General features: G+C 32.5%; 3 protein-coding genes, 1 non-coding gene and 1 pseudogene across 4 annotated transcripts; 3 read left to right on the top strand and 2 right to left on the bottom strand.

The window, feature by feature from the left end:
* The first annotated feature begins 1,179 nt into the window (after positions 1–1,179).
* Positions 1,180–3,997, top strand: LOC18031770 (annotated as a pseudogene).
* Positions 3,998–11,420: 7,423 nt separating this feature from the next.
* LOC18032018 (37S ribosomal protein S9, mitochondrial) lies at positions 11,421–14,916 on the top strand. The gene is made up of 4 exons (XM_006421926.2): positions 11,421–11,992; positions 12,713–13,153; positions 14,073–14,153; positions 14,402–14,916. Exons 1-4 carry the CDS (start codon positions 11,536–11,538, stop codon positions 14,491–14,493), a joined length of 1,071 nt encoding a protein of 356 aa, XP_006421989.1. The 5' UTR covers positions 11,421–11,535; the 3' UTR covers positions 14,494–14,916.
* Positions 14,917–15,508: 592 nt separating this feature from the next.
* Positions 15,509–17,167, bottom strand: LOC18031946 (berberine bridge enzyme-like 4). The gene has a single exon (XM_006421925.2). It carries the CDS (start codon positions 17,165–17,167, stop codon positions 15,509–15,511), a length of 1,659 nt encoding a protein of 552 aa, XP_006421988.1.
* Positions 17,168–19,823: 2,656 nt separating this feature from the next.
* LOC112100176 (coumarin 8-geranyltransferase 1b, chloroplastic-like) lies at positions 19,824–22,383 on the top strand (the record flags this gene model as incomplete). The annotated part of the gene is made up of 9 exons (XM_024188738.1): positions 19,824–19,850; positions 19,945–20,028; positions 20,477–20,566; positions 20,763–20,869; positions 21,034–21,130; positions 21,691–21,762; positions 21,849–21,944; positions 22,067–22,171; positions 22,342–22,383. Coding segments are annotated over 9 exons (720 nt in total), but the record flags the coding sequence as incomplete, so codon positions are not given.
* A 2,932-nt stretch (positions 22,384–25,315) lies between these two features.
* Positions 25,316–25,422, bottom strand: LOC112101666. Its single transcript, XR_002907675.1, has one exon. It is a non-coding gene; the product is annotated as a small nucleolar RNA R71 (small nucleolar RNA).
* Positions 25,423–27,604: the final 2,182 nt, after the last annotated feature.

Raw genomic sequence — 27,604 nt, 5'->3', positions numbered from 1 at the left:
TTAGTTAAATGTTTAATTTTCTTGGTTTTTCAAAAGAATTGAGACCTAATTAATGGAAACTAGTTATTGTACATCAGGTTATTTCAATTTTCATTTATTCTTTTTTTGGTTGGTCATGCAGTTAGTTTTAATATTTGGTTATTTATTTATTTGATTTTCGATGTTTAGTTATCAAAATTATAGGTCCAATGTTTAGATATTATTATAAAAGTAAAGAAAATATTATGGAGTGTAATAAAATTTTTATTAAGGATGTTATGAAATATTTTTTAAAATATACAGACTAAACTAATGCCAAATACAAAATTTAGAGATTAAATAAACATTTACCCAAATAATAAAAAAAAACTATTGTTCTCAAATACCTAGCAAAGCTATTATATTAAATTGGATTTGCAAAACCTTCGAATCCATGCTTATTTTCAGCAACTCAGTCTACCGTCACAACTGCTAGCCATCTCCTTTTAATTAATGAACACTGCAATAATTAGGAACCTCTTTCCTTTCTTTTTTTTTTTTCCTTAAATAAATGACATAAATAAGCGTACGATGGAGAAGTTGGTTGAATAAAAGCATAAAAAATTTACATATAATTGTTATTAACAACTTCAACTTTTTAATCAATTTCTTTATGTCATATCATTTTATATACACTTAATTATATCATGTGCTTATTATCACTCAAGTCATTAGATTGATAAGAGTAATGCTAGTGACATCAGTATTGTATAAATAAGTGTAGACCGAAGAAATGAAAAAGAAATTGTTCTTTAATAAAAATTTTGTAATCCAATTTTTTTTTATCAAAATAGCATTTTTTTATAAAAAAATTCCAATAGATGGGTGTTACCGCGTTAGAGGTTGGTTTTTACTAATTAAACCAACATGATGAGAAACTAATGTGGCTTATTACCCAATAATTAAGTTGGTACGTATCGCATTGCACTACAAAAGCCGAAGGTGGTCCCTGATCTATTAATTTTACCTGGGGATTTCGGACAGCGATTGGATAATTACCGTCTAAAAGGCATTCAATGGATGTGTTATATTTTTCAACAACGATACATAATCTAAACAAGAAACTGCCCAACATTCTAGATTGTCCGAATTAATGCCTGCTTAATTAAATTATCGATGTATTATTCGTTGAGTGTTCTGTATCTTCACGTATTGCAAGAGATGAATATGTGGGTGTTCAGGAGAAAAGGGCCGTCTGGATTCTCAGCCTCATGAACAGCTGAGGAAGTTACCCAAGGAATTGATGCCGCTGGCCTCACTGCCATTGTTACAGGTTACAATTTCTTCTTCTTCTTCTTCTTCTTTTTTTTCCCTGATTGTTGTATAGTCGTTTGTGATTACGAATTCATCTCCGTGTGATTACAGGAGCATCTAGTGGCATCGGTGCTGAAACCACACGTGTCCTTGCACTGCGGGGTGTGCATGTAATTATGGAGTTGGATTTCAGTTCTTTGGCCTCTGTCAGGAAATTTGCATCGGATTTCACCGCCCGGGCTCTACCACTAAATATACTTATGTAAGAAAAACAATTAAGTGCTTGTTTGAGATTAGTGTTCGAACTTTCAAAGGATCAAAAGTAAATTTTAAAACTTACCAAAAGTTGAGTCTAATATTTGATGATTTTTTTTAAAAAAAAATCTCTGTACTATGTTTATTTACTTGAGTAATAAAATCAGTAAAAATTAATTTAAATAAGATTATTTCTATTTATTTTTAAAATATTTTGATATTATATTGTTGTTGTTATTTGATGGAAATTGTAGTTGTTTTTTATCATCAATTACTTTATGGCAATAAAATAATAAAAAATAAAAGTAAAAATATATTTCACTTATCAATTGTTTTGAGTTACCCAAAAAGAAAATAAAAAAAATAATGAAATACAAAAACTTTACGCAATCAATATTATACATTCATGTTTATATACATGTAAGTAGTTTTAATTCAATCTTGAATTCGATAATTAACCTCAATGAATTTTATCTCTTGCGTTACAAGTAACAAGGCAGGAATTTGTGGAACCCCATTCATGCTCTCCAAAGACAACATAGAACTACATTTTGCTACAAATCACTTGGGTGCGTTTTACTAATTACAAATGTTTATTAATTTTAAGTGTATATGTTATTATCTGACAATATTATGTTAAGTATTGTGGACAATAACCTGCTTAAATGAATCTTTTTTCCCTATTTTATTAGTTATGGACTGATTGAATAATCCTTCCAGTTTTTCTTGAGTATAACCTTGTTGTCGAATTAATGATTTTATCCAGGTCATTTTCTTTTGACTGATCTGTTATTGGACATTATGAAGAAGACAGCACAAGAGAGTAACAGGGAAGGAAGAATTGTGAATGTCTCTTCAATCAGTCATTGGTGGCCATATGGCGAAGGAATTCGTTTTGATAAAATAAATGATCACTACTCAGGGTAAACACCATCTGGCGGAAACCCCTAATTACACTTATAACCTCCTCTAGTTTACGATGATACTTGGTGGAGAATGATAATTTTGTTCTTCTTTGAGGCAACATGATATGTAGCATTGCATCCACAAGTTAAAGGGAAGAGTGGCCTCTATTTCTCAGAATGTAACATAGCTCAACAAGGCTCGCATGCTGTTGACACTGAGTTGGCAAGGAAAATTGTGGGATTTCAGCTTGGATTTGATTAAGAAATGTTCTCAAAATTCATAGGGGCTGTAGATGTTTATGTTTAAATAATATGGATGGATAATATTTTAAAATCAACTATTGATTGGCTACTTGTGTGTGCGCCTTGAAGACCTTAACTAACTTGCATATCAGTGGATTAAGCAATCTGTTTAATTGCCTTAACTAGACTTGCTTAATTATGAGCAGGTACAATAGTTTCTTCGCGTACATTCAATCAAAGCTTGCCAACGTTTTTCATGCAAATGAGCTTGCGAGACGTTTGAAGGTTAAAATTTTCTTCAAAGACAGAATTTTTTATTTTTCCTGATTCGATACGATCTTAATTATAACTGTTCATTGGATGTTTTCTAATTAAACAGGAAGACGGGGTGGAGATAACAGCAAATTCACTTCACCCAGGAATAGTTCTCACCAACCTTTTCCGTGAAGGTGGCTTTTTGAATGGTATTAATTAACTCAATCTTTCACCATGTGCCTAATTTTATGTGTGTAATAATTTAGAATGCTTTTGTTGTATGAGTAACACATGTAGTGTGTGTGTGTCAAGTCTGAGTTTTCTGCTTCCCATCAAGTGATATTTGTATGTAAGTTGTGGCTTATAATAATATATCTCACTTCTATGGTGATAATAAAATAATCTGTTGGATGAAAAAATAATTAAGCACTTGGTAAATTATAGTATTCTACTATGAGTTACGGAAACAGAATGTATGCATTTAAAAAATATTTGATTACTAAGGAGTTGTAATTTGTTGTATGATAGATTTTAAGTTATCTAAACTCAATAATAGACATTTTCATTAAAAAGGTACTTAACAAAAATAGACGAGATTACCAAATAAAAAAGTTTTAATATTAGTAAACATGTGATCGATAGTAATTAATTGTGATCTTGCTAAAATTCTTTTCTGTCTGCTGCAGCTTTTCTTGGCTTTGTTGGTAAATATCTGTTCAAAAATGTTCAACAGGTACTTTGATATTTACAGAAGAAAGAAATTAAATTCGATATTATGTGTTTGGATACATTGTTGTTGGCTACAAAGTTTCAAATTGGTTTGTTTTGAACAGACTAATAGTCATATACGTATTTGTTTGTTTGTTCATTTTGATCTGGATATAACTTAGGGGGCAGCAACAACATGTTATGTAGCATTGCATCCACAAGTTAAAGGGAAGAGTGGCCTATATTTCTCAGAATGTAACATAGCTCAACAAGGCTCCCATGCTGTTGACACTGAGTTGGCAAGGAAATTGTGGGATTTCAGCTTGGATTTGATTAAGAAATGTTCTCAAAATTCATAGGGGCTGTAGGTGTTTATGTTTAAGTAATATGGATGGATAATATTTTAAAGAATTGTAATAAAGCAGCAGAAGCTTTAGCACATTTTATATTTTGCTGTGAATTTTATGTTTGGATGGAAGACTTTTGAAGTCATCTATTGTTATTTTCTGCTTAGTGAAAACTCTAAGCAGGAAAATCATCTTTAACAAATATAATACTACTATTAAATATTTAAAAATATTATTTTTACTTTCGATGGGAGAATCATCTTTTACTTTTTCAATTACTAATATACATTTTTACTAAAGAATGGAGTAAAGATTGACTATAAAATCAAATTAAAGATTCAAAAATATTTCGCCTCTTTCGAAATTTAACACATAAAATTATTTCTTAAAATAATATATCCTCTTCTAATTTAATTTTTCCCTAATCTTTTAAAGAGTTCACGATGTACAACAATTTTATGATGAATGGTTAAGATTTATTTACTTTATCTTTTTTCATAATTTGATATACTATTATATTAATGTGTTGCACCATCCTTAATTTTAGAAGACAAATAAGAGTTCTAATTAAACAACATCAATTAGTATTCTAATGGTTTAATTTATAATATTACTTCTATATTCTTGATGGATCTTCTAATCAATTTAACGTAGTATTACATGGAAGACATAGCCAAATAAATGTTTTAGAAATCAAATTTTGAAATAAATCAAACGAAAAAACAGAAAAATTGCACAAGCAATTAACAACCAAATGATTTCCGAGGTCAGTTGCAAGCCATACTACATAGTTGATGAAGGATAAGAAGCAGCAAATTAGTTTATACTAGGTGGGAGGTTTACAGACCAGAAACTATTCTTGTATGATTTTTTTTTTCATATTTTTAGTTATTTATTGGGTTAATTTCAAGTTCCGACAAAAATTTTCTGTTAGATGGATTTTCTATTAGTTTGGAGAAAAGAGTTTGTCTAAAAAAATTATAAAAGAAGAAGAAGAAAAAGACGTATAAATATTAAGAGAAAAAAGTAATCACTTATGGAAAGAAAATTAAAAAAATCTTGACCACTGAATACAAAATTTCCATGCGTCATATGATCTTCAATGCACCGTTTGGTATTCAAGAAATGGACAACTTCTAACAGCTATGTGCTTATCAATCACTGGACTAAAGATTTTGTGCGCAGACGAGAGTTAGCTGCCGGTGACGAAATTGGGATGTGCTGGGATTCTTTCTATATATTCCAGATTCAACTTCTCTGTTCTTAAACGCGCCCCAACCATTATTGTTCAAGACCACGCTAATGTCGCTGCTGATCATGATCATCATCAATTCATTCGCTCGCCTCAATAATGATATATATTCATCATGCATGAATCCATTTTTGTGCAATACATATCGGAATATATTGAAGTTGGGGTGCGCGCGCTCGATTTCTTGTTTTTTTTTATTTATAAATAATCTAGACTTAATAGAAACTATATATGTGTATATTACAAGTTACATCATGTTACTTCAGTTACATTATCTCCAATCAATTTTAAATACTGCGTATGAAAATTGACAACTCCATAGCAACCGGCTAACGATATCCAAACAAGTCAATATAACAGAAGAATTAAGAATACTATTGGATCGTCCAACCTGTTGAGAAAAGATGGCATTGGCGGTTGATGTGTGATGTGTAAATTAGCAAGTGTACTAGTTGGCACAAGTAATATAATGAAGAGTTGAGTATCGTCCCAAAAAGATTGTATATCCTATTAGCTACCGAAATTATTCTAACCCTAATTTATTTGAACAATCGAATAAGCGAATTTAAATTAAAATAAAATAACTAAAAATTAAATAAAGATGCATGTAGTAACAAAAAAATCACCAAGAGATTAAAACATTAGGACATCCGATTTCACCATAACTAATCCAATTTAATCCTCCATCTATGCTATTGAAGTTTATTACTCATGTTGACAGTGAATTTTCCTAGTCTATTCAATATCTTTTCTCGAGTAATATCAAAAATACCTTTACATATTAACCAACTATATCTCTATGTGAATTTAAATATGCAAATATTCATTGAGCTTTATGGAAATTCTTAGAAAAACTGTACGAATCACGTTGACACATCTTTGTCTTTCATTCAATTCATGCAATCCATTACACAGAGCAAAAATACATAAATCTCCTCTCGCTCTTATTATGTATCTTCAAATCATTTAAATATTGGCTATATATTTAAAAGTTTTAAACTAATAATGAACACTCATCCATGGAATAATAAATTTAAAATAACATAAATTTATGAAATTAAATCTTCATAGTTAGGTTACATCGTAGCCCTAGTAAATAAATTAGTTCATGGAAATATAAAGAGAATTTATGAATTTAATTGGAAACATTCAAGCAAGATAATCGAGAAGAGAGAAAGGAAAAACTCAAGAATTAATGTGTCTTCCTCCTCCTCCAAATTGTTCTTGCTACTCTCGCTTTGGCTCAAGACTTGCGGCTGCCTTCGTGTCTCTTTAATTCTCCTACAAGTATAGCTTTTATAGTGTTTTTATTGTGCGCCCTAAATCCTAACATGGAAAGGAAAAAAAAAAACAAAAGCCTAGCCGCCACTTTTAAGCCCATGCATGTGAATAACCATTTAAAACAATGCCAAAATATTTGCTTCCTTTATGGTGCGTTTACTTTATGGGAATGAGAATGAGAATGAGGTAGAATGGAAATGAGCTGTGAATGTTATCATTATTAATTTTATTATTTTAGTTATTATTAATTATTATTAATAAAAATAATGATAATATTAATAAAAATAAAAATAATTAATAATAACTAAAATAATAAAGTTAATAAAATTTAATAATAATAATAATTATTATTATTAATGACATTTAAAATAATAAAATTATTTGTGATTTAAACAAGGGTAATTTAGGAAATATAAAAAAATTAGAAGGATAGAAAAATAAATTTATGTTTAATTCTTATTCCCACATTTTCATTCCCAACCCCTCATGGGAACGAGATTCTCATTATTTATTTCCAAATTATGTGGGACCCACACAATTTATTCTTATTCTCAAATTCAATTTTGTCAAGTAAACATATCTTTGATTCACATTCCTCTATTCCCATTCCTTATTCCAAGAAGTAAAAACACCATTAATATTTTCTAAGCTTGCCATTTAAATTGTCAAATGCCCTCCACGTGACTAGCGTGAAATTAAAAGCCAACTGACCTTTTCTTCTCTTCCTTTATTCTTCACGTGATTGCCTGCATGATGCTTAAATTCAATCTTCTTTAATTTGGCTTTTTATTTCTTTCCCTTTTGCTTCCATATTATTTCCATTATACTCCAATTTGTTTCCTTTTTTCACTTCCTTTCACTTAAATATTTCCAATATTCCTACAATGACAAAATATAAAAATTAAGATAAAAATTAATATAATAAAATATAATTTAACATAAAATTAAGTTATGAAAGCATTAAAATAATAGATAAATTATGAGCACGTCAATGTGTATGGCCTGCACGCAATTATTAGAACATTTAATCCATTGAACCATAACAATGACAAATTTTTGAAGATAATAAATTGTCATTGGGTGACCACATAATCCCATAATTTTGTTGAATTTTAATGATATGGCAAGGAAAAAAAATGTCATCTTTCATTGAATTTGTGACATTAGAGTAGCTACGGTGTGCGAAATGAGCTTGAATTAGTAATGCGTGTTGTTAAAAAAGAAACAGAAAAGAAATATGAGCTTCAAAATTGTAAGTATTGCTAAATGATTTCAGGAAATAACAATGATACGTATAAGAAAAATAGTGTAAAAAATTGCACATATTAGAAAACAAAAGTATTAACCATAGACAAAAAAAAAATCACTATAAAACAATATACATACATGTGTGTGTGCGCGCATGTATGTATGTATATGTATTTAATTATTTTCTAATGAGGACATCCTTATTTTAACAAAGTGAAGATGTCCTCACTACAGAAACAGTGTATATGTATATCAACAAACCTCTAAAAAAATATATTTAGTTTTATGCTCGTTAATATTTATTAGATTTGAGATGAATCAATGCATTAAATTTATTAAAATTAAATATTTAAGAATTTTTAATATTTTCTCTCTCCATGTGGATCACAGTCCAAACCTTTTTCCCTAATATTTCCTCTCTCCCCTTGCCATGCTCCCTCTTCCTCTTCCTCTCTCTTCTCTTCTCCTTTTGTCGTGCTCTCTTTCTCCCTCTCTCTTTTCTTCTCTTCTCTTGTTTTTCACTTGACCTGCCCTGGTCTTTTACTTGACCTTTTTGTTACTCTTTTTCTTTGTAATGTCAAATTAAAAAACAAATGAATAGTCACAACCATCCAAATTAAAAGAGGACACATATTAACCATAAAAAAGAAAAATCAAATAAAAAACAAGATGAATAGAGGATCCAGTCCCCTTTGATTTCTTTCTTAATACACTCTTCCTCTTTGTTATACATAAAAACTTAGTAATATTGTAAAGGGAACAATAAATAAAATAAAATCTTGAATTTACTTTCACGTAAAAAAAGTAAATCAAAATTAGTTCGTTTGAGGTCTTGAAGATCTGATCACATGGCCATGAATTCAATGAATATCACATAGGTAGAGCTTTTTCTTTCATTTTCAAAACTGAGAAGAGAGTTGTGAGATGAATTTGGAGAGGTTAAAAAAAATTTTGTGACTAAGAGGAAAAAATGTTAGAGTTTAAAAAAAAAAAGATAAGAAAAGACCGGGGGGGAGGGGGGAGAGCACAACAAAGAGAGAAATATTGGAGAGAGAGATTTGAAGTGGAGTCCACGTCGAGAAAGAAAATATTAAAAATTCTTAAATATTTAATTTTAATAAATCTCATCTATTGATTTATTTCAAATTTAATGAATATTAATAAGTGTAAAGTTGAAAGTATTTATATGTATGGACTATGATCGGGAGCCCCTCTTTTTTACACAAACTAGAAAATAGAACCGCGCTTCACGCGGCTTTGAAAAAAGAATTTAGTATTATTTTTTTTTACTTTACACTTGATGAAACTAAAAAAAAAATATGAATTGATTTTTTTTAAAGATGAAACAGTCTTATAAAAAACAAAAAAAGCTATTAGCCAGCAATACAAATAAAGAAGCAACGCAAGATAAAGAATAAAATGAGAGAATATATTATAGAGTGATTTTATTCATTCTAATTGTGTGTGTACAAAACAAAAAGATGAGCTCTCCTTTTATAGTTACATAATCACTCTATGAAATTAATGAAAAATTATGGATCATAATTCCTTGTGAGATAGTGGAAGTTATAGGGAAGCTAAATGTTGCTAATGGGAAATAGTGTGGAGACTAAGAGATATATGTTATAAACATCTACATTTATTTTAATAAATTCATAACACTCCCCCTTGGATGTTCATTACAAAGAATATGCATCATTAAAATATTTACATAATTGTTATTGTGTAATAACAATCAAATTAATTATGAGAAGATGAAAAGCCAAATCTAAAAGAAAATTTCTCTATTTATTAGATAATAGAGAATATACAAAAATGAGAAATGGTGATGCTACATCACCTCCTCAAGTCCCAACTTTATATATATATATATAGATTTTTATGAAAAATCTCAATCCTTAAATCATAATTAATCTAATGATTGAAATTAATGCTAATTTAAATTTCTTTTTTAAAGAAAATTAAAAAATTGGGCCTACTAAAATTAATAATATTATTCTTTGTAATTATTATTAACTTTTTTAATTCTACTTTCCTTGTTTCTCTTCTTATCTATGCTTCACAGGTGTATGGTGTTTCCAGTAGCAACAAATATAAAAGAAGAAATGAACACTGCTATATCATAAAAAAATATTTTTTTATTGGAAATAATAAAGAAATTTAAAGTAAATAGTAGAAGAAAAATTGATTTGCACGTTATAGAGGCTGAATAAAGATTAAAATGTGTCCCTATATACATCAATAATTTTCTTTTTATTTCTTATGCAAATCTTAGCCGTAAAAAAATTATAGATTATAATTGGATTGGTAATTGTAAGTGATTGCCCTAATTTCATATTTACCTATTGATTTTAGGAAAATATAACAAGCCCTCGTATTTAAGTCTGAGTTATATTCGTGCTCTCTGTCATATACAAATCACTTGTAACAAAAAAAATGTAGAAATTATCTAGGAAGAAAAAGAAACAGAAGAAGAAGAATTAGTGGAGAAGATTGTGTAGGAAAAAGAAGAAAAATATGGAGCATTGAAAAATAATAAGCGAGAAAAAAGAGGAAAATAAAATGGAAATAATAATATTATTAATTTGGTGGATCCAATTTTTATTTTTTTAAGAAATTTAAATTAACAGTAATTTCAAACCATTCTATTAATTATGATTAAGGGTTGAGAATTTGTGTAAAAATTTGTTTAAAAAGAGGGGCTCTCGATCTTGTCCCTATATATATGTGTGTGTGTGTGCGTACACTTAGGAGTCTTCAAAATCCAATCCGATCTACTCAACCTGTCTGATCTGTAGAAATCCGATTCGTGAAAATCCGATCCATGAATTGGTGGATTGGATTTGAATAAAAATTTAAAAATCCACAGGGGGTGGATTGGATAGAGATTTATTTTTGTAAATCCGCGAATCCCCAAAAAAAATATTTATTTAATAAAAAAATTAAACATGTAAATATGACATTAGTACTTACTAATAAATAAATAAGTTAGAATATAATTATATTAACATTATATTATATCTTATCGGATAATAATATAAAATAAAAATAATTAAATAAACAGATATACTTTCCTAAACAGTTAATTTTTATGTAATGAACTAATGATCTAAACAAATGAACTTTTTTTCTTTTTTGTGTTAAATATTTTGAAACCTTGAATGTATTTTATAACTTTATTTACATAATTAATTTATTTAAATCTTATTTAATCTTGAATTTGATCGGTAAGAAAATAATTTTTATATTTTGTTAGTTCATAGATAAGATAGAATTAAAAATTTTTAGCCTTCAAACCAATCCGCAAAATAGTGGATTGGATATAAATTGGCTCAAATCTGCATCCGATCCACAGATGTATGAATTAAATTTACATTAAATTTCACCAATTCGTAAATTGGATTGGATTAACTATTTATAATTCACAAAATTGTGAATTAAATATAAATTGATGTCCGATTTGTGAACACCTCTGTCTACACTTTTCTATCTTCAAGAAACCAATCCTTGCAAATTGAGAGATCCGACCCGGCCAAATCTAAAACCCAGCTCTAATGCCCATTTCTGAAGATTAAAAAAAAAAAACGACGCCGTCTTAATTTTTTCAAAAACCAAAATGGACCGATCAAATCGAACCGGTTTCGGATCAGCAACTGTAAAACCCTAAGCCAAAACCAGAACCAGAGCCCAAACCGCCAGAACCCCATCGTTTCATTCATTTTTCTCTCCCCTTGGCTTGGGGTAATTGCACTTTTCCGAAAACGGCACGATGCTCGCTCGGATGCTCCTTAAACCCTCACATTTCCGTTTATTAACCAATCTTTCTCCAAAATCCCATTTTTTCCCCCAAAACCCCGGCGTCCCTCCTCTTATCAGTTTCTCCCGATTCTTCTCCTCCAATAACAATAGCAACGACAACAATCAATCTAGCTCCAATGTTTGGAACCTTTCTCGCGAAATTGACGGAAAATTCGACCAGCTCTTCGGCGACACTGAGGCCAAAGACGTCGGTCAAGATGAGTTGTTCAATGCGGAGGAGAACCAGTCGTGGAGTTTTGAGGAGGGCGTGAAGGATGGCTCGTTCGAAATTGGAGAGAGTGCAGGGACATTCGATGAAACTGGGAGGGAGAGTGGTGAGGCGGACGAGGAGAGCAAAGAGGAGCTCAGTGAAGAGGAGCTGAGGATGCTTCAGCTTGAGGAGAAACAACTTACAGCTGAACTCCAAGGCAAAACCCTTTCTTTTTTCTGATTTATAATCTATGTATTGGTATATAATTCATTTGCCATTTGGTTATATCTTGTTTGTGAGGGTGATTGAAGATATTAATGAAATGAAAATGATAAAAGTTCAATGATCTTTAGTGTGTTAATTTATGAGCTCATTTTGAATGTTTGGAAACTGATATCCTTTTCATTCTGTAAGTTTAGATAGAAATGGGTCTTCGTTTATGGAGTTAGCGCTGGAATTTCATGTTACATGATATGATTGACAATGTTTTTGCATTAGGAAACATGGATGAACCAAGAGCGACTGTTGCCGTAATGATGGATGTTGTGAAATATTCAAAAGACCTTTAATATCAGTGCATTCTTTGACGTTTTACTGTTGTACTCACTAAACATCAATGTATAATGTGGCTCTTTGAGAATCACACTACGAAAAACCTGAGTATGCTAAATACTATGTTTGCACTTCATTGAAGATCTTGTTGTGAAATTTGCAGGCTCACCTTTTCTATTTTAGCTCTTTGTAAGTATTAATTTTCATTTGTGATGCTACGCATATTAATTTTCATTTGTGATGCTATGCATATTTTATGAACAGTTTGGAATTTGGATTAGTTCTATTCTGCATAATTTCCAGGCAATTGGCGTCAATTTTCTTTTGTCATCTTTACGGCTTATCACTGAAGGTTGTATTGTTTTCATGTTTCTGCTGCTTGCAGGTCCCAGTCGTGCATTTGGTGACCTTATTGCGGCATCTGGTATCACGGATGCAATGCTAGAAAGTTTAATTGCGCTGAAGGACTTAGAAGGGGTTGAAGGTCTGCCCCCTCTAAGTGAAATAGAGGAAATGCGTTATGAGAAAAATACGAGAAAATCTACCAGAGCTGAAATAGAACGCCAGAAACAGGAGGAAGTTGCTAAAGCTAGAGTGAGACAAGTAGATGAAAAAGGAAGGGCTTATGGAACAGGGAGAAGGAAATGCAGTATAGCTCGTGTTTGGATTCAACCTGGTGATGGAAAATTCATTGTTAATGATAAAGAATTTGACGTCTATTTCCCAATGCTTGATCATCGTGCTGCACTTCTTCGACCTTTCTCTGAGACAAAGACCTTGGGCCTTTGGGATGTCGATTGTACTGTCAAAGGGGGTGGCGTTTCAGGTGAGCTAAGGTGTTTCTAATTACTGAGCACTTAATTATCCATCTATGATATATGGTATCATCATGAATTTCAAGTTAAAAATAGTTGTCCCCTACCTTCCACTCCTTTTTTTTTTCTTTTGTATTTATTTTGTTGACATTTCTTTGGTACATCTGTGGACTATTTTAAGTTCTGTTGTTTATTGAAAATATGGTTCATTAAAGCAGGTATTTCATAATTTCAGTGTCTGATGGGCTATTGTTATGGCTAATGAGTTAGTTGTGCATATCTATGGTTATTGTTAATTTCAATGTTCATTTTGCAATCCAGCAATTGAGATACGGATATAGAATATTGCCATCTTCATCTGTTGCAGACCATACGGTTGCAGAGTTTTGAATTTATTCTATCTAGGATTTATTGTATTTTATTTATTTATTTATTTATTTTTGGATAGGAAACAAAGAAACTAGTATTAGTAAGAACTTGAATTTATTGTAGCTAGTGGTCTGCTTTCTGGCATCCAAGAAGTCAAAAGATGAGATTTATAACTTGTAGTGAGTGTACTGGGTGGAGATGGTAATAAGAACTTGGCAAATTTTAGCTATTGCTGTACGAGTGGTCTAAGCATGTCCTCAAATTTATTGTAGCTAGTGGTCTAAGCATCTACTTGTTAATGTATTTATGGTTTCAGTGATTAAATCCTTTTTACTTCTGATCTATCTTGAAGGTCTTATGGTGAAATTGTAGATTCAATCTTATTACGTTGACTGAGAACTACATATAGTGCAAATTAGAAAGCTTATTTTTTACTTTTGAGTGAGCCTGTGCATTTTTGTCAGTATTTGATCCCTGATAGTGGCTGTCTAAGTCTCCTTTATTACTTTCTTTCTACTGTTCCTAACCTTGAGAAAATTGTTATTATCTGCCTGGTGACAGGTCAAGTTGGAGCTGTTAGGCTAGGGATCAGCAGGGCATTGCAAAATTGGGAACCAGATCTACGTCCTGCACTCAGATCCGGTACAACCTGCAAAAGCATTCTCTTTCATATCTTTTACTTCAAATGCTACCTTCTACTAATATTAGAAATTTGTGCTAATCCACATAGAGAGAACTTCTTTACGTCATGTTAATGTTGTTATATTAACCAGTTGTTCATAATGTAACCCTAACTCCTTCCAGTGTCAAATCTCCGATTATTTTCTTGATGAACATTTATATGTTGTATCGTGTACTGTTTTACTAAACCTTCTCGTGTGTCTTAACAGCTGGTTTCTTGACGAGAGATTCACGTGTGGTTGAAAGGAAAAAACCAGGGAAGGCAAAAGCGAGAAAGAGCTTCCAATGGGTTAAGCGTTAATCGACAATTGGGGCTTCCATTTCAATGGCCCACGTTCTATGGAAGTTCAGTTTTGCCTCATTGCAATAACTTGTCGAGTCTTAAGAGTATCCAACCGGCTGGGCATGTCCATTCAACACGCCCTGCTTCTTGCTTTCTGTACGCACACGGTCATGGAAAAGCTGTGAAGATTTTTGAGCAGTTTATTTGTTAAACAAAACTGTTTCTAGTTTGTACCCTTATGTCATCTTTATGTGCAAATACAAGAGAGGAGCATTTGTTGAGCCCTGAATTTCGGTGTTGACTGTTGAGTACTGTAATGTCTTCGCTTTAAGGACGATCGTACAGTATTAGGATTGATTTTACCATTGCTTCTCTTGATTGTAGCCAGACGGAAATTATTAGTTTGGGTTCAAATGTGAAGATATATAATGTTGGGGAAGAATAATGCAAAAAGATTGTTCAAATAATATTTAACTTCATCAACCCTTTCGACCGACGGTGAAAGATCTTAACAGAAGCAGCCTTGTAAATAGGAGAGCATATCGATGACTAAATCAGCCAGCTGTCGTTAACAACAAATTATCCGTTATTCATCTTAACACCGTTGATACTGTTCCCCGTTTAAGCATAATTCCCGTCTTCTGACTAATTTACCCTTCCCGTGAGAGCTGATGAGGTGACACGATGCCGCAGTGGAACCAAACCACTGTAGTCCCTACAGCCTGGCCGTTTTGATCATTATCAAAATGCAAATGGGCTAGACAAAAATGTTACACTAAAGATGCATTTATTACTATAAAATTCCAGCCGCGAATCCATACAAAGCAGAAATTACCATTTAACAAATGCGATCAAGCAGTAGGTAGTTGATACATAATCCACGAAGGTTTATTAAAAGGGAGACTTTGTATGCGATCAAGCAGTAGTAGTAGTAGTTGATACATAATCACTGAAGGTTTATTGAAAGGGAAACTTTATACTAACAACGCCATCGATCACGTTATATTATTTTTTCAACGTCTCTATTGATTAATTAATGATTTCTCTTCCTACTGCCCTGGCGAACGCGGGATGGGATGCTTTGTTCGTTTCTAAAGAAATTATCAGGATCCGCCTTAGTTTTGACATCAACCAATCTTTTGAAATTGTTCTTGAAGTATTTGTTTCCCCAAACGCCGGCTTCTTCGACGCTTGTGTAATTGTCACCAAAGTTATTTCTTCCGATTTCCAGATCCTTGCAATTGAAATATGTAGCTCGGGGATTTTTGGTAACATAGGGAGCCATGTAATCGTACAGCTTTCTGTCCAACTCAATCACCCTTTGGGATTCTTCATCATCATACCATTCCGCATAATACATGAGGTGGAATTTGTTGCTCCTGTGCGGGAATGCGGTTGCCGTCTCCGAGATCTCGTTGAATCTTCCGCCATAAGGAAATGAAATCACGTAAATGTTGTGCCCTCCTTCTTCATACAGAACCTCATACATCCCTTCCAAGGCTTCGACAGGAATAGGTTCCCTCACGTAGTCAGATTTTGCTTTCATGTAGTATTTGGCATAACTAAGCCTGTCAAGCAATAACTCCAAATTCAGATTCTCTTTTGCGTTGAATGCACGATGGTAGACGGTTGATTCAACCCAGCTCATTTCTTGGCAATCTTCTTTCCTCACACCAAGCTCAGGGAACCTCTCCTGCATCAGCGGAAGCAGCCTATCTACTCCACCCAGATACTCGGCCGAGAATATGGCCACCATCGTTCTCTTTCCTTCCACTGATTTAAGCCCAGCACTGATTACTAATTCTTCCGGAAGCTTATACGCAATCTGCTGCCATTTGTGATGGATCTGTGTTGCATTCTGTTCCAAGGTTCTTACAACTGTGAATACAGTCACAGTTGACGGGACATCCACTAGGTTCACTTTCCAAGCGACAAGGATTCCGAAGCTAGCTACCCCACCTCCTCGGATGGCCCAAAAAAGATCTTCTCCCATTGATTTTCTATCAAGAATCCTGCCATTAACGTCCATCAAGTGAGCATCAATTACTTGATCAGCAGCAAGACCGTATTTACGCATTAAGTAGCCAAACCCTCCACCACTTAAATGTCCACCAACCCCTACAGTGGGGCAAACTCCTGCCGGAAAGGCAAGAAGGTTGTTACTTTCCTCAGAAACTTTGTAATATAGTTCCCCAAGGGTGGCACCAGCTCCAACCCATGCTGTCTTCTCTTCTGCATCGACGTCGATTTGATTAAAGTTTATCAAATCAATCATCACAAATGGAACCTCAGAAACGTAAGAGAGACCCTCATGATCATGACCCCCACTTCGAACTATGGTTCGTAGGCCATGTTTTCGGGCACATTTGAGGACCGATTGAATTTGTGATACGTGAAATGGCGTGACAATGACTTGAGGTCTCCGGTACTCGGGCGATGCGTACAGAAGATTTTGTTTTAAATTATTCAATATCGATATATATGAAGAGTTGCTTTGGGTAAAAATTACTTTAGAAATGAAGGTGTTCTCAGAGTGTAGAGAGAGGCATTGAAGAAACTTCTGATTAGTGTCGTGATGAACATGATCATCAGCTAAAGCTATCCCATGAAGAAATGATAACACAAGAACTAAAGTAGTAGTAGAAATATTAAATGGGAGAATTGATGTAGTGCTTTTAGTTTGGGGCTTCATTTTGGTAGATGTCTGATGATGTGTGAGTAGCCAAATGAATTCTATCCCTTAAATATATATCCTTTCAATCCAACAGCTCTCCTTGACCCAATAATTTTAATAGTGTGGTATGCGGTGTATGATTGTTGACAAATATTGTATGTTAATAGTTTTATATTCTAATCATGATTGATTATATATTATGATATATTACATCAATGCACGAACAATTTTGCGACTGGCTGCATGTATATGTTCGGACATAGAGTGGAATATTTGACGGTCCTATTGGGTGGGCTTCTTATATTTATTGTGAAATGCAGTATGACACCTGAAACAGTCTAAATAAATTAATTGTTTAAAAAAATATAAAGTAACATTGCGATTTCATTCGGTACTTAATTAATGGCCACTTTGTACAACTGTTTGCTTTTTTTTTTTTTAACGTTAATATCAAATATTAGGCTCTAATTCCGGCCGAAATAAGTCTATTAAGCACAATTTTAAGAAATCATGAGAGTTCAATAAGAAGTTTAATAAGTCAATTAAGCACAGCTACATAAAAGCATGAGAGTTCAGTAGGAAGTTTAATAAGTCAAGTAAGTACAATTACATGAGAGTATAAAAGCTCAGTAAGAAATTTAATAATTCAATTAAGTATAGATATATGAGAGCATGAGAACATGTGAGTATGAGAGCATGCAAGCTTAGAAAGGAGCTTAATAAGTCAATTAAACATAGCTATATGAGAGTATCAGGTTCAATAGGAAGCTTGATAAATCAATTAAGTACAGTTATATGAGAGCTAGAGAGCTTAATAATAAGTTTAATAAATCAATTGAACACAGATACATAAGAGTAGGAGAGCATAATAGGAAGTTTAATAAGTGAGTTAAAGCACAACTACATAAACAATAGCGAAAAGGCCAAGCAAGCAAATTGAGAAGAGTTGAAAGTGAATTGGAGTTGGGTGCAAAGGTGGTTGTGAGATTTTCATCATTGGCAAATGGGAGAGTCGTCAATGTAGTACACAATGCATAATTTTTAAAACTCCACCCGTTAGATTAAAGTGCTTCAAATCAAGCGGATCTAACAGCTGAACCACATGCAGACAAATTAAGGAGTAACGTAACTCCTGATTGGACCCCTAGTTTCTGTATATATTTAAAATAAATCATCAACGAATCTGATAGGGATCCACCTTTTGCAATCATCTTTTGGAGTATCTATTTAAATTTTTTTGGATGTTTACATTTATATTTATTTTTATGTTTTTCTAAATTTGGCATATACAGTACTACTCTTACTCAAAATGTTATATGTTATTTTTCTTTATTTATCTTGTAATCTTTAGTGTAAGCTAATGCAATGGGGTTCACATTTACATTTACATTTATGTTTTTCTAAATTTGAGATGTATAGTACTATTTTGAGGTGATGTTTGGTTGGGAGGAGAGAATGAGGGAAAAGAAAGTAATTCAAATTCTACTTTTATTTTTATTGTTTGGTTGTACAAAATATATAAGAATTTAATTTCTATTAGAATTTAATATCTCTTATAATGTAAAATTTGAATTCCACACCAAAGAGTGAAGAATTTAAATTCCTCTTATGTTGAAAACTCAAGCTTCCAAAATTGTCCTTGAACATTTTAACTTGTTTAATGTTATTAATAATTATTATTTATAATTTTATTTTATCAATTTAATATTATGAGTAATTTTATATTAATTAATTTAATGAATGATTTAAGAAATTTAATAAAATAAATAAACTTATTTATTTATTTATTTAATATGAAAATATATAAATATAAATTAACTATCGTGCAGACCTTCGCCGGACTGTCGCCGGACCCTTAAACATCATTGGAAGCTGCCGAAATTTCGTCGGAAAGTCACCGACTTCTGTTGACCGACGTTGACTTCTGTTGACCAGCCTTGACTTCCGTTGACCGTCGTTGACTTATGTTGACTAGCTTTTATTTATATTAAATTATATTAAATAGTTTAGTATATTAAATTATTTTATATTTTATATCAAAAATAAATCATGAATTGTTTTAGAACTTTTTGAAATTAAAAAAGTTTGGTATTAATATTAAATGATATTTTAGTACTAATATAGATAATTTAGTATTTAAGGCAAATGATAAATTTGTACAAAGAAAAAAATTGTAGTTTTTTTCTCTATCAAATTTTATGTCAAACCAAATAATAAAATTTAATTTTACTATTTTCTTTCACTCCTCTCTTCTCATTTCCCCTCCATTTCACTCTTTTCCTCTCCTCCCATTTTTTAAAACCAAATACGACCTGAATGTATATATATATTAATTGGAAGGTGTTTTTGGAATCCAAAAAAGTAATAATTAAAATTTTGTGGTAGGCTGGTAGCACTCCAAGTGCTGCCAGCCTACCACAGGATGCCACATTAAAAAAATAAAAAAAAAACATTAAAAAAAACATGATTCATGCCGGCTCTCTAGCTTTATTTTGGATTATTTTAAATAGTAATTAAATATTTCAATAGCACCACAAGACGCACCGAGTGCTATTTAAGACAAGATTTTGAAAAAAAAAAAAATTCATTCCCGGCCTGCCCCAGATCTGTAGTTTTATTTTTTGAAATTTTTTTTAAAATAATAATTAAATCTTTTCGGCAATTACCATATTGCCAATTGGCAGATGTTCATATTGACAAGGTATATATATATTTCACTCACCTGTATATTTTGATTATTTCATGTATAAATTATATATGTTTGGCTAACAAATTTAGATTAAAATTGTCAAAAGGTTAACAAGCCTCATCTTCCCCTCGCTTGCGGAGACTTTTCAATGGGAGAAGGACTAGCAATTACCATAGCATCTCCATTGATGGTAATTAATTAAGCAATGACCAAATAAAATTAAGGTCATGTTTAAAATTGAGGTTGGACAGTAGTAATTTAAAAATTACAACACTAAAGTAAAATATTTGGTAAACACTAGTTGATTTAGCTTGGAAGTTAAATTTATTTTTTTAAACACTAGTTGATTTAGCTTGGAAGTTAAATTTATTTTTTTACACTTATATGATAAAAAATTTATTATATCTTTCCCGATTTTGTCAAAATTATTATTTAAAAATTATATTTACTGCATACTATTGACTTTTATTTCATAATTATACATTTTTTTCTACAATAATTGTAAAACACTTCAATATCAAACATGACCTAAAGCTTTTAATTAAGTTTTTTTTCACATCTTCTACGTTGTTAATTATGATTTCACTGTTCAAATTTATGTAAACCTTAATTACTAATTTCCTTTAATTAATTTTCAGGCTGTGGCTATGGGGATTATGCTTCGATCTCCACCACTAGTTATAGGCTTCATCATATGGCGTATAGTTGGAGGCGCTTATTCCATCGATGTAAGCACCCAAATTATTTCCATACACGATAGTTATTTTTGGAAAAAAAAAAATCCAAATCAGAAACTTCAGTTAGAGATGAAGATGAAGTCAATTTAATTAATTAATTATTTCAAAAATAAATTGGTTAATTGATCAAATTGATTAAGTTCATCATCTAATTAATTGTTCTCCGCAATCTCAAACTTGCATGTAGCTTCCTCCCCTTCTTCGATGGAAGGGAAATCCATTGATGGCTGCAGTGACCATCATGAGTATGAATGGACTTCTACTAGTTCTCTTTCCTTTCTTCATACACTTCCAGGTATATACACTCTTATCTAAAATGTTAAGTTATTGGGTCATGTGACTTTTCTGACATGTACACGTACAAATTCTCAAATTTGTCAATATATATGGTTTCATGCCAAAACTTGGTCATATATATTTTCAAACTAATTACGAAATGGATTTGATACATAAACACGGAAAATTGTGCTTGGTAATCCCGTATCATTTACGAAACCAGTGTTGTTTACCGCTGCTGACATGGTGATCTGGAACGCTACAATTGCATTTGTGAAGGTAACTAATTCAGAAATTGAATAAATAATTATATGTATATATAAACATACAATATATGAATATTTCATGTCCATCAATAGCAACAACTTATATGATAAATTTTATACTTACAACCTGTTTGATATGTCTTATCTAATGACCATAAATACTTATTTGATTATATAAGCTCTTTTCAATTTTTTTTTTTTTTGTTGTTGTTTGGATTTTTTGAGTAGAGATTTTGAAAATTAAATGAGTTATTTTGCCTCTGCTAGTAAGAACTCAAATTTTGGGTTTTTACGAATAGTAGTTGATTTTTTAAATATTAAAATATTTAAAATATTCTTTACTTATTTCATAATCTTATTTTATTCCTTTCAAAACATAACTTCAAATACCTTGCATATTAAGATAATTTTACAGTTTTTAATGAACGCTCTCATTGATAACCAAACAACCAATTTTTTTTTTATAAAAGCTTTATTTGTAAAAGCTCTTCTAATAAAAGTTCTATTTAAATAAGCTCTTTTTGAAAATTTATACGCCTTAATTATTTTTGGTTTTGGACTTATAATATACAGGATATACCTGATGTGGAGGGTGACAAAGCATTTGGCCTTCGAACGCTCCCAATCATCCTAGGGAAAGAAAAAGTGAGTAATAATAATTTTCTTTACAAATGTATATAAGAATTATTGGCCAACAATATCGATGATATGATTTGTTTAATTTCTAAAAGGTATTTTCGATTGCTGTTAATATGATGTTAACGGCTCATGGAGGTGCTGTACTAGTTGGAGCTTTTTCGCCTTCCGTGTTACGCAAACTTGTTACTGTAAGAATTTTAATCAGTAATTTCTACAACAAATTTAGCCTTGTTTTTATATATGCACTTGATCTTGAATGTGATCTTCGTAACTCATCATTTAAATTTTTTTTTATGATCTTTTCTTGTAGATGATAGGCCACTCCGCATTGGCTTTCGTTTTGTGGCGTCAGGCTAAAACTATTGATCTCTCCGATAATAAATCAGTGCAATCTTTTTATCTGTTCATTTGGAAGGTAAGTGATTCCTATTTCCATGTGTGAATACTTAATCAAAGAAAAATGTTAAAGAAATTGAAGGCTAGCTGACAAGATTTTGTTAGATTTTTCTGTTTAAATATCATCGCTCCTTAATCAAGATTTTTCAATTACTTCCATACTGAAATGTTTTGCTGTCGCATCTGCAGCTGTACTATGTTGAATTCTTATTTGTGCACTTCTTACGCTGAGAATGAGAAGTCCTTACAAAGAGGAACAAAGTGAGTAAACAAAATGAAGAGGGCGCGGCCAAAATCATATCGGCAGCACGTACTAAATACTAATATGCTTATCTAGCTCTGTGCTTCCTTGCAGCAATTGTACATTACGCGTTAAATAAGTTGTAAGGTTGTTAGTTTTGTAATAATTATAACTTGCATGTATACTTGCATCTGCCAAAAAAATTAGTCCACTGAAGATGGCCCAGTCTTAAGAGACGGTGAGTTAGAATGCCATCAAATTTGAGTCATTCAATCAAGACGTATCCTCAAAGTTGCAACTAATTTGCTAATTGTTTGCACGCATATGATTTTCTTGTCAAATAATTGGAAGAAAACAACATCAACATATTCCTTCTAAGTTTCTAAAATCATTCAACATACCTTCACTTCCACAACAAGGCTGCCGTGATTTTGTACAAATTAAAGGCAAAATATATATACATCGATCATCATATCTTGCAAACGGAAGGAAGAGCATTCTAGTTTGTCCAAAAGTATATAAATTGCCTCTTTTGTTTTCATTTAATATCTTCCAAAATCCCAATACTTCATCAGGGGGAAAAAAAAGAAAAGAAAGAAAGAAATCTGAAGCAGAACAGTGTTTCCTTTGTTTCTCCAGAAGAGGTCAGCATGAATCCTACTCTCTCTTTTTCCCCACTTTCAATTTGCTTCTCAAGTTTCTTTAAATTCATTCCTCAGGGATGAAAGATTTTGATTATGTTGTTTACAGGAACCCTTTTTTTTTGGGGTTATTCTATGCCATAAGGTAAATTAAATGAAGAAGAGAATTAGTGCACGCATCCGAAAGTGCCTTGCCCATGCAGGTTTGTTTACATATTTTAAGTTCTTTTTCTTTTTCTTTTATCGTATGGAACAAATGTTAGTACTATCTCTTGAGATTATAACTGATTAAACCAATAAGAAGCAGTAACAGGATTGAAATTGGAGCCAAAAGTTAGCGGGGTTATGTTTTTAAGGATCAAAGTTTAGCTAATAGAACTATGAAAATTTAGAAAAAACTTCGTTTATTTTAATAACTAAAAAAAATGCAGAACCTAGCTAGGACCAATGGTTGTTGAAACTTGAAAACAGTTGTTAGAGTGCAATTTATGCACTAGTTTTGCATTATTTACTTCCCTTAATATCAATGTTTTGCACTTAATAATAGTGATTTACTTGTGTTTTACTTTTGTAGGTGCAATTCTATTGATTGATGATAAAATTGAGCTATAAGATGATGTTTAAGGATGATTGTTCTCTTTGAGAAATTATGAGCGTCAGAAGAACTTTGTTGATAAGGCGTGGGCGCGTGCTGTCAACTGCGGACCTGCAGTTTTAGTTTAACGTGTTTTGTATTTTTGGTTATTTTTGTAATTACGAATTTAATATTTCAGATATTAGGATTTTATTTTAAATAGAATTCTAAAAGAGAAGAGAGAGAGAGTATTTAAAGGAGGAATCTATTGTGAAAAAGGGGGATTGAGGGATTGGAGAAAAAGAAACCCTAGATCTAATTTTTCTCTTCTCTCTATGAGGAACTAAACCCATTTTTCTGGTTGAAGGATAACGAAGCTTTGATTCATCACTACTGTGAGATCTTTCTTGTGCTTTAATTGTTTTATTACTTTTTGGGTATTTGTTTATTCTCTGAATTATTCTCATGATTATGTTTGTTAATTAGGTAATTGGCCACTATTTAATTATCAACTTAATCTATTGTCAATTAAAGGATTCATCGTATGAAGAATTTGATGTTTGTGACAAATAACATAGCAGAGAGTTGTGTTGTGAGAATAAACAATCTAATTTAAATGAATCATCATATGTGTTGATTAGGATTTGGGTCTCTCTGGTTTTTCAGGCTGTCAATTGATTAAATCCTATGATCGTATCTAGGGTTGTCTATTGATTAGGGAAATAACCAACGGTCGTACCTTGGTTATCGACTAGTTAAGGAGAGATTGGCTATTAGAGGGTCTCAGTAGCTATAACCGGTCTATTCATAAGTAGTAATAATCTATATTTGAATCAATGATCAGTAGTCGAATCAAGCTGAGTTAATTCCTTCAACCAGAGCTTTCTCTAATTTGAATTACAACTTTAATTTGCATTCTTGTTATTTTAATTTGATTTTTATTATTGTCAACAATTCCCCCATTTTATGTTTTACGTTTCAAAAGGATTTAATTAATTACCGATCTCTGTGGACACGACCCTGCTCAATCACTATACACAATTTATTTAGAGTAGGAATTTATTTTTGTTGGCTTCGACACCCATCAAATTTTGGCGCCGTTGCCGGGGATTGGTGTCATTTATTTAATCCTTTTTACGTTTTACTTGGTGTATGGTTCGTTCTTCTCGTACAGGTACACTTTCGTTTGATCCTGAAATTGAGAAGACAGCTCGCCAGCTGAGACAGCAGACGAAGCGAGCTAAGCAACGATCCTCGTTGTCTTTGCTTTCTGAAACAGATACGGTGCCTGATTTAGTTGAATCATCTAGCGATTCAGAAGAACAAGTGATGGATAGACCTGCACCTGTAGAAAGAACTCTTAGAGAGTTAGCTGAACCAGACTTGAATCAACAACCACTCTGCATTCAATATGTAGACTTGGAGGTAAATTTTGAATTAAAGTCTGGTCTTATTCATTTATTACCCAAGTTTCATGGTTTTGCAGGTGAAGATCCTCATAAACATCTCAAGGAGTTTCATGTTGTGTGTTCAAGTATGAGACCACAAGGCGTGACTGAAGAGCAGATTAAGCTGCGTGCTTTTCCGTTCTCTGTAGATGGGCTAGCTAAAGATTGGTTGTACTACTTGCCTCCTGTATCAATTACAACGTGGAATGGTTTGAAGAAGCAATTCCTTGAGAAGTACTTTCCTGCTTCAAGAGCTGCCAACATTAGAAAAGATATTTGTGGGATCAGACAACTTCCTGGGGAGACTTTGTATGAGTATTGGGAGCGATTCAAACAATTGTGTGCCAGCTGTCCTCAGCATCAGATTTCTGATCAACTTCTTATTCAATATTTTTACGAAGGATTATCATTGATGGATAGGAGTATGATAGATGCTGCTAGTGGAGGCGTGTTGGTGAACAAGACCCCTACTCAAGCAAGGGAGTTGATCTCAAATATGGCTGCCAATGCACAACAATTTGGCAGCAGGCAAGATCTCACTTCAAGGAAGGTGAATGAGGTAAATATTTCTTCTGTTGAACAACGTTTAGATAAACTTACTTCTCTTGTGGAAAAGTTTGTTGTAGGTAACGTGCAACAGGTGAAGACTTGTGGCATTTGTTACAATATGGGTCATTCAACTGATATGTGTCCTACACTTCAAGAAGAACCCGTTGAACAAGCCAATGCAGTTGGAGGATTTCCAGGCATGCCTCAGAGGAGGTATGATCCTTATGCACAAACATACAATCTGGGATGGAAGGATCATCCGAACTTCAGCTATGGAGTTAGGCCGTCAGGGTTCCCACAACAGTATCCACCAAGACAACCAACACCTCCACAGTCAAACTCCAAGTCAGGTATATCTCTTGAAGAAATTGTTAAATCACTTGCGACTAACACTCAACAATTTCAGCAGGCAACTACAGCAAGCATTCAGAACTTGGAGAACCAAATGAGTCAACTGGCGACTACAGTGAGCCGTCTGGAGTCTCAAGTATTAGGGAGATTGCCTTCACAATCTGAGGTGAATCCAAAGCAAAACGTTAGTGCTGTCATCCTTAGAAGTGGGAAGGAGTTGCAAGAGCCTAGTAAGAAAGTGACAAAGCATGTAGAAGAAGAGCTTGAGAAGAATGAATTGATACCTAAATCTCAAGATGCGCAACCCACCAAAGCGAAACCCCTACCTATTGTGATACCTCCTCCTTTTCCAAGCCGATTTGCAAAATCCAAGAAGGAGGAACAAGAGAAAGACATCCTTGAGACATTTCGCAAGGTTGAGGTAAATATTCCTTTATTAGATGCTATAAAACAAATACCTCGATATGCTAAAGTCCTTAAGGAACTGTGCACCTCCAAGAGAAAATTAAGAGGAGATGAAAAAGTTCACATGGGGGAGAATGTTTCAGCAGTTCTTCAAAAGAAACTACCTCATAAGTGCAAGGATCCAGGTATGTTTACTATCCCTTGTAAAATTGGTAGTGTTAGAGTTGAAAAGGCTTTGTTAGATCTAGGAGCTTCTATTAATGTCATGCCTCGTTCCATTTATTCATCTTTGAATATTGGTCCATTAAAAGAAACTGGTGTGATAATTCAACTAGCTGATAGGTCTAATGCATATCCTGATGGGGTATTAGAAGATGTCTTAGTACAAGTTAATGAGTTGGTTTTTCCTGCTGATTTTTATGTACTTGATATGGAAGATGATAACTCCTCTAATTCTATCCCAATTTTGCTAGGAAGACCTTTTCTTAAGACTGCTAGGACTAAAATGGATATACATAAAGGGACTCTCACTATGGAGTTTGATGGAGAGGTTATAGAATTCAATATGAATGATACCATGAAATATCCTAGTGAGGAACATTCGGTATTTTCTGTGGATGTTATTAACCCTATAGCGCAGGAAATTTTTTACAAGGAAAAGACGAAGACATTTCATGATAGAATGATTTTGAGAAAGGAGTTCTCTGTTGGTCAAAAAGTTCTTCTTTTTCATTCTAAGCTTAAACTTTTTCCGGGTAAATTACGTTCTTGTTGGGTTGGACCTTTTATTGTTACTAATGTTTTTCCTTATGGTGCAGTTGAGATTCGGAGCCCGACCTCTGACAAAGTTTTTAAGGTTAATGGTCATCGCTTAAAACCTTTTTATGAAGGTTTTTCGGTGAATATTGTGGAGGATGTGGCTCTCGAGAGTCCCAATTATGGAGATTGATGCATAAATGTGTCTAGCCAAAGACATAAAACAAAAGCGCTTTTTTGGGAGGCAACCCAAATGATTTGTTTGTTTTGGTTTTTGTTATATCTTCTTTTAATTTTGATTAAAAAAAAAAGAAAAAGAAAAATTTTGCTTATTTTGGTCAGAAGAAAATTTTTGATAAGGCGTGCCCACGTCTTAGCTAATAAGTACTTCTGTAATTTTTAAAGTAACATAGTTTTAAGGCGTGCCCACGTACTTAATAGAAAAGTACTTCTGAAATTTAATGTGTTTGCTTATTTTGGTCAGAAG

Source organism: Citrus clementina, unplaced genomic scaffold (assembly GCF_000493195.1).
Source record: "Citrus clementina cultivar Clemenules unplaced genomic scaffold, Citrus_clementina_v1.0 scaffold_9, whole genome shotgun sequence".
Lineage (NCBI taxonomy): Eukaryota > Viridiplantae > Streptophyta > Magnoliopsida > Sapindales > Rutaceae > Citrus > Citrus x clementina.
Note: the sequence above shows the minus strand (reverse complement) of the source record. Positions and strands in the feature narration are given on the sequence as shown.